The sequence below is a fragment of the Lipotes vexillifer genome, unplaced genomic scaffold (genome assembly GCF_000442215.2).
Source record: "Lipotes vexillifer unplaced genomic scaffold, Lipotes_vexillifer_v1.1 scaffold826, whole genome shotgun sequence".
Taxonomy (NCBI): Eukaryota; Metazoa; Chordata; class Mammalia; order Artiodactyla; family Lipotidae; genus Lipotes; species Lipotes vexillifer.
Genome location: NW_006789439.1, coordinates 1,168,983 through 1,176,346, shown reverse-complemented (window position 1 = coordinate 1,176,346; position 7,364 = coordinate 1,168,983). Strand labels below are relative to the sequence as shown.

General features: G+C 34.7%; 1 protein-coding gene across 4 annotated transcripts in view; it reads left to right on the top strand.

Annotated features, from left to right (window-relative positions):
* PTBP2 (polypyrimidine tract binding protein 2) overlaps window positions 1-7,364 on the top strand; it is an 81,334-nt gene that overhangs the window by 45,201 nt on the left and 28,769 nt on the right. For all 4 annotated transcript variants that reach the window (XM_007462614.1, XM_007462612.1, XM_007462611.1 and 1 more), the window contains exons 6-7: window positions 1,823-1,987; window positions 2,079-2,189. In XM_007462614.1, the coding sequence (XP_007462676.1) occupies window positions 1,823-1,987; window positions 2,079-2,189 (276 nt within the window). The remainder of the gene's footprint in view (window positions 1-1,822; window positions 1,988-2,078; window positions 2,190-7,364) is intronic.

The following is a 7,364-nucleotide window of genomic DNA, read 5'->3' as shown; positions in this document are numbered from 1 at the left end:
TAGGGAAAGCAGACAGGGTGACTGGGTTGGAGAGGAAACTTAACTTTTTATACTGTTTGGATAGTACACCATGATCATGTGATTCCTATTTTAAGAAGACGTTCCATTATTTAAAATAGTAGATGTTAGAGTTGTTCTAAGTTGTGATATTTCCATGCTTATTATAATAAATGTATATAAAGACATGTTCACTAATGAAGAAAGTGAACAGTGAGCTACTTGCAATGAGCTCCTTAAAATACTTTATTTAAATATATATTGGGTTAAATATAAATATGTTCAGATGTTTAAATTAACAAACATTGTTCTAGAAATCTTTGTATCCCTCTTTTTTATAACTATAGTATTTATAGTAGTGTAAATGTGCCCATTGTATTAAATATTTATTGTCTGTTTCAAAATGTTGGATTTGAATTAACAAGTCACTTTAACATAAATTTATAGGTCATATTTAATTAGCATTTAGATGAAGTTTGACTAGATGAGTGTGTAATCTCTTTGAGTACCAAGCTATATGATTTCCTAGTTATATAATATTTCAGTGAAATGAGCATCCTCCCACCTTTTTTGAGATATAATTCACATATACATTGTGTGGGTTTTAAGGTGATTTGATATATTTCGCAAAATGATTACCACCACCACATTAGTTAATAGGTCCAGAAAAAATGTGACACTTCATGATTTTGGGGTCATATTTGCATAGGGCCATGCTAATCTCTGTGTTGTTCCAGTTTTAGTATATGTGCTGCTGAAGGGAACACTGATCATTCCTTATTATCATAAGTGTTCTCATTCTTTGTATCCGCCTTCCTTTTCATTCATCACTGTGCTCTGTTTATATTCCTGTTCATCTGCCAATACAACTTTTTCAAACTATAAAGCAGTGTAGAGGTATTTGTCATTATTATATCTAACAGTTATTTGCCTTTGTATAGGTTTTCTGACCCCAGATAAGGTAGAAAGAAATTATTCCTTATCAGTGAATCTGGCAGTAATAATAGGAAAGGCATAATAGTAATAAAGGCAGTCTTTTTGGAACATTTAACATATGATTTACTTGACAGATTTCCCAAAAATACTGTATTTTTTCAGTTCCATATATATATATTTTTTTTTTCACATTTTAAAATCTCAGAAATCAAGATGTGTCTTATAATAGTTGATCTGTCATGGTTCAATTATCAGTATCTTCCTAGTCCTGTGTAAAATTACAGTGTATTAGATACCATAACATGTATGGAAAATATTCTTCATATTTTATTTTGAAGCATTTCTGAAAATTTTATGGTTTTGTAGTATGGTATACATCAATTTCTGTTCTAAAAATTTTGGTTTCAGAAGTTATGCTAGTATGAAAAAAAGACTTAACTTGTATCTGAATATTCTTCTTTTAGAATTTATTGGAAATAATGTTTATGGGAGTTCTTTTGGATAATCTAGTAATCCCCTTGTTAAGGTTTACTTTGTGCCTTTTTTATGGAATGAATAATGTTAAAGTTTCATTGTTCTCTAAAAGTTTCTGTTTAAAACATTTTCTGAATCGGTCAGACTACATCTTGTTGTTTTGAGAATAAATTACACTGACTGTCTTTCTTGTTCCACATTGGTCCCAAACCCTAGATAATTGTTTTGAAGTAAATACTAGTATAATACTTGAATTATAATCCCTGGCTCATGGCAGGTGCTCAAAAGTATTTATTGAGTGTTAAATTTTATTTAATCTATGTGTTCTAGAAAAGAATTTAATATTTTAATGTTTAGCAAAGTATAGGTGAAAATACCAGGAATGTTTCTAAAGTGCTTATCTTTCATTTTTTAGCGTGCTCAAGCAGTTCTTCAAGCAGTGACAGCTGTCCAGACAGCAAATACTCCTCTTAGTGGCACCACAGTTAGTGAGAGTGCAGTGACTCCAGCCCAGAGTCCAGTGCTTAGAATAATTATTGACAATATGTATTACCCTGTAACACTTGATGTTCTTCACCAAGTAAGTTTAGTTTAATTTGCATGTTTATCTATAAAATTGAGAAATAATAATACAGTAGATAAAATTTGTTTTGATTTTAATGTTTTAACAGATATTTTCTAAGTTTGGTGCTGTATTGAAGATAATCACATTTACAAAAAATAACCAGTTTCAAGCTCTTCTCCAGTATGGCGATCCAGTAAATGCTCAGCAAGCAAAACTAGTAAGTCTAGCTTTTTTTTGAGATAGCAATAATTTTCAGTGGTAGATGTGTATATGTATATACACATATATATGTGTAGCTAATGTTATTAATACTGACATAACAGCGATACCAGATAGCATTTTAGATGGCACACATTATTGTCATTAAGATAATATTAGAAAAGCTTAGTATTTATGATAAAAAAGAAATGTTTATTTTTAACATTAGTCATATTTGTAGTTATATGTAATGTAGGCTTATATTTTGCATTTTTGTTTGATTTAGGTCCAGAAGGTTTGTGCTCTTGAGGATATAGCAGGATTGTATTGTGCATGCATACCTGTATAAGATTTTACATTTTCCAGTGGGAGTTTCAAAGTAATTAATTTATCTATAAGATAGTTTGGCTGAAATACATCAATAGACATGTGGCTCAATTCTATGATAGGCTCTCAGTCTATTTCCAGCATTCTTTTTAAGTATTTTTTTAAAAGATAGGTTTTTTGAATAAGTTCTTAGTCTCCCTTTTATTCACATTACTTACCTTTTTTGTTGTTGTTGTTGTTATATATGGAGGGTAAGAAACTGTTCAAAGCAGTAAAATCTACCCCTGTCATAGCTACCACTGAAAACTGCATACCACATCTTTGTTTCTAAATGCCTAATCTTCTGTTTGTGTATCTTATTTAAATCTACCTTTGTCTGTCCTTTAACTCTTGTGTTGTATTATCTCATTTTTATTCCATTATTAAAACATTAAATATTTATTATTAAACCATTAAATCAGCTGTCTCTACCTATATTTGTCTTACCTTTTTTCTCCCTTTCACACTTCTACTTTCAGACTAATTATGGGTCTGTTCAATACTTCCTCCAGATCAAGATAGCTTGTATGGAACCAGGCCATTTTTAATTATTGTTTCATTGCATTCCATCCTTAGAATCTCATTTGGGGAGCAAAAATAGCTTCAGGTAGCAGAAAGGCTTTACTAGTAATAATAACATAATTGAAATGGTTTACCAAGTGCTGTTATCTCATTTTTTTCTGACTACTCCATGTTATAAACAGAACAGGAATTTTTCCTGTGTTACAAGGGGATGCTGAGGTTTAAAGTAAATTACTTATAATGTACATTATCTGTAAAGTTGACATTTTTTTAGTCTACTTTTCTCCAGTGTGTTGCTACTCACTGGTTCCCAATTGCATGATCTAATCCTATTATGTTTCCCTTTTCAGCAATTAGAGTTCTTCTTTAAAAAAATAATTGTCTTTCCTATCATGCCCCAGCCCTCCAACTTTGGAGATATTTTATATTTAAAGAGTTACTGAAATCATTGTGGTATGAGGTTTGATCAATAGCAGACAATCTAGAAGCCATGTTCTCGATGGCACTTTTCACAACTTCAAACAAATTTAAATATAGTGCACATTTTTCTTAATATGGAATATTTTCTTTGTCATTCCCTTCTGATCCAGAGGAAGAGTATTTGGTAAAGGACCAGTGAAATGGAATTTGATTCAGAATTATACTGCATTTGGGCTATACAATTCAGTGGTTAAAGTAGTTTGTATATATCTTACAGTATTTGATAGGTTTTCTTTTTTTTTCTTTTTTTTTCTTTTTTTTTTTTTTTGCGGTACGCGGGCCTCTCACTGCTGTGGCCTCTCCTGTTGCGCAGCACAGACTCCAGATGCGCAGGCTCAGCAGCCATGGCTCACAGGCCTAGCCACTCTGTGGCACGTGGGATCTTCCCGGACCGGGGCATGAACCCATGTCCCCTGCATTGGCAGGCGGACTCTCAACCACTGCACCACCAGGGGAGCCCTAAACGTATACTTTTGATGACTCCAGTCATTTTTCTTCATGCCTTTATCTGGACTGTGGACTGTACCTAGAGAATATCGCATAATCTAGCCAGTACTAATTTAAATTCTTCAGCATCAACTACAAATAGACTCTGCTTGCAAAATCTTACCACATTTCTTCTGTCTGTTCTCCCATTTTCCACAATGACTGTATCGGATAGAAATTTCTCTTTCCACCAAGTCTGTCTTCACTCTTTCTTAACGACCTTGCCTGCTGCTTCTCAGAAAAAATAGAAACTATCAGATGGAAACTCCATCAGTATTTCTCACAAAATCTACTTATACCCACACATATCTGTCTCTTCTAAATAAAAGGCATAGATATTTCTAAGACCAGTAAACACCAGATACCATCCTCTTCTGCCTTTTAAGAGCCTTTGCATTTTCATCCCCTCTTTCTCTTGTATTTTTCTCTTTGTTGGTTACTTCTCACCAGTGTTTCAGGTGTGCTTAAGTGTTCTCTCATTTTTTAAATGAATTTACCCTTAATTCTGTATTCCATATATTTGTCCATCTAACACCTTGTCTCTCTCTCTTCCCTTTCTTCATTTATAACTAGAATTCTTAAATAAGCTGTCTTTATTTGCTGTTTATACTTATTATCCTCTTATTTCTCTACTTAAGAGTAATTTGGTTTCAGCCCCTATTTATCCATATTTTTCTCCCTCGTGTCACCAGTGATCACTAGAGTAGCTAAATCTCAACAGAATTATTCAGTCCTTACCTTAACTAACCTTAGGTAACATTTGACATTGAACCTTTCTTTCCCTTTCTTAAAATCCTCTTTTCTCCTGGTCTCTGACACTTCTCACCTAGATATATCCCACCTCTCTGTCCCTTCCTTGTTATATCCCCTCCCCTTCCACCACGGGGACCTCAGCTGTTACACACAGCTCAATTACACCTTTGTGATTCTGACTACTCACATCACTTTTTCTAGCTCAGACCTCTTCTAAGAGACCCAGATTAGGAACCCATGGACCATGGGGCACCTTCAAACTTAGCGTGTTCAATTAACTCCTGTCACCACCAAAAATATGAAAGCCTGTATTTTCTATGTCAATAAAGGTCAAGGTACTATGAATCTAAGAAACAAGCCAGAAAACATTGAATCTTCCTTTATTCCTCTTCCTTTCAGCTTATCACCAAATAGTACTCATTCTAGACCCTAAATTTCTGTTGAATCTATTCTTTTGTCTCCAACTCTTTCGCCATCACCATAGTCTAAGCTAGTGTCATTCAAAGTGCTAGTCTTAGATGCTACAAGGCACTTGTGCAAAAATACAAATCAGCATACTTTTAGCTATAGTTTGTTTAGTGTCAGTGTTGATAATAAATTTGGACACAAACTTCTCTTCATGCAGAGTGACTTGGGTTGCTAGTCCATGAACCACAGTTTGAGTAGCACTGATCTAAGCCATCATCTCTTAAATCTGTGTTTCATTGGTCTTCTGACAAAACTCACCACTTTGAGTTTTAAGAATGATCTCAAAGTCATAGTTCTTCCTTTCTCAGTGCCCGATTTTCGTCCTTAATATAAAATCCTCCTTCCTTAACATAGCTTATAAAACTAAATCTTGCCTCTCCAGTCTCATCTTCCACCTCTTTAACCATATTGGACTTCTTTAAATGCTTGCATATTCTATATTCTCTGATCTCATGGGTTTACAACTTGCTGTTCTGTTTGCTAAAACTGTTCTCTCCATCTCTTTATGCCCAACTCCTACCTCTCTTTCAAGTATCAGTTTAGAAGTCTCTTCTCAGAGAGGTCTTTCATAACCTTTCAACTAGATTGGATCCCTTCCTTTCTTAGTTCTCATCACTGCACATCAAACTTACAATTACTTGTTAAGGGTCTGTATTATCTGTTGGACTATAAGTTATATATGAGTGGGTATCATGTCTATTTTGTTCCCTGCTACATTTTTAGAACCTAGCACAGTGTATGGTGTATTACAGGCATTAGGGCTTTTTCAACCCGTGTCACAACTTTCCCAGCATCTAGAGTGCTGTAGATCCTTCTGACCTTTCAACCATCCATGTACATCTCAGTGTATTATATAAAATGAGTTGGTTCTAAACTTTGTAATTCAATTGCTGTATTTTTATGCTTGTTAAAACAGTAGAGATCATGTAAAATTTATAGGTAAGGAATAAGAATTTTGGAAGAGAATCTTAAGCCTGCTTCTCCACTTCTATAGTGATTGTTGTTCAAATGAATGAGAGAATGACAAAATATTGCTTACTCCCTGGGAATTCATTTAGCAGGCTTAGTGTACCTTTAGGTTTGGGGGAAGAGAAATATAGTATTCTTTAAAGTATGGTCCAGAGCCCATTCTTATCAGCCTGTGGTCCAGATACATTCTTATCATATAGATTGCTTACACAAAATGGGACTCTTAGGCCATTCTGAACTAACAGTTCTAATCTTTGGAGTTGGGAGCCCACTACTCTGTTTTGTTTTGAATGCCCTGGGAATCACTGCCATGTAAAGGCAGGCTGAGTGACAGAGCCAACCAAACTTTCCATATATTAGTTACGATCTTTGGCAATTATTTTCATTTAATTGGAATTCTTTCCCCCTAGCATTTTGCTTTATAAGAGAAGAGCAACTCGGGAAAAAACATTAACAGTGGAGTTTTATTAGTGAGGGTTGGAGGGGAAAAATGTAACCATCTCCTGAATTTGTCCTGAGGTTGGCTTTAAAAACCTCTTAAGTCAACAGAAAAGGTAATGTATATTGAAGGTTGACATTTAGGGTGGTAATCACAAGTCATTTTAACAATCATAATTGTCAAGTAAAAAGTAAATTGTTTTAAATGATCTTCACATTTATTAAAGAAAATGCCCTAATGCCTTTTTCAAAAATCTTGTTTATTGGCAAGAAGTGTATTGGGCAAAGATATCACTTAACTGTGGCTTTCTATCTAGTTCAGTTTCTATATTTTCGAGAAATAGAAGTAATCTCCTTTTTACCTGGACTTTTAAAAATTGTTTTATATAACCCTGAAATTATAACACACATGGTAGAAAGTAGCTGTTTTTGTTTTTATGTTATTAGAGACAGCTTTTCAGATGTGTTATCTGTCTCTATTAGGAATGTGTACAGTTTACACTGGACAGTGACACTGTGTCTTTTGGAAATCCTTTAATATGGTCACTCTGTTTCTTTTTTGTTGTTGTTGTTGTTTTTCCTTGCGTTATGCGGGCCTTGTCGCGGCCCGGCCTCTCCCATTTGCGGAGCACAGGCTCCGGACGCGCAGGCCCAGTGGCCATGGCTCACGGGCCCAGCCGCTCCGCGGCATGTGGGATCCTCCCGAAACGGG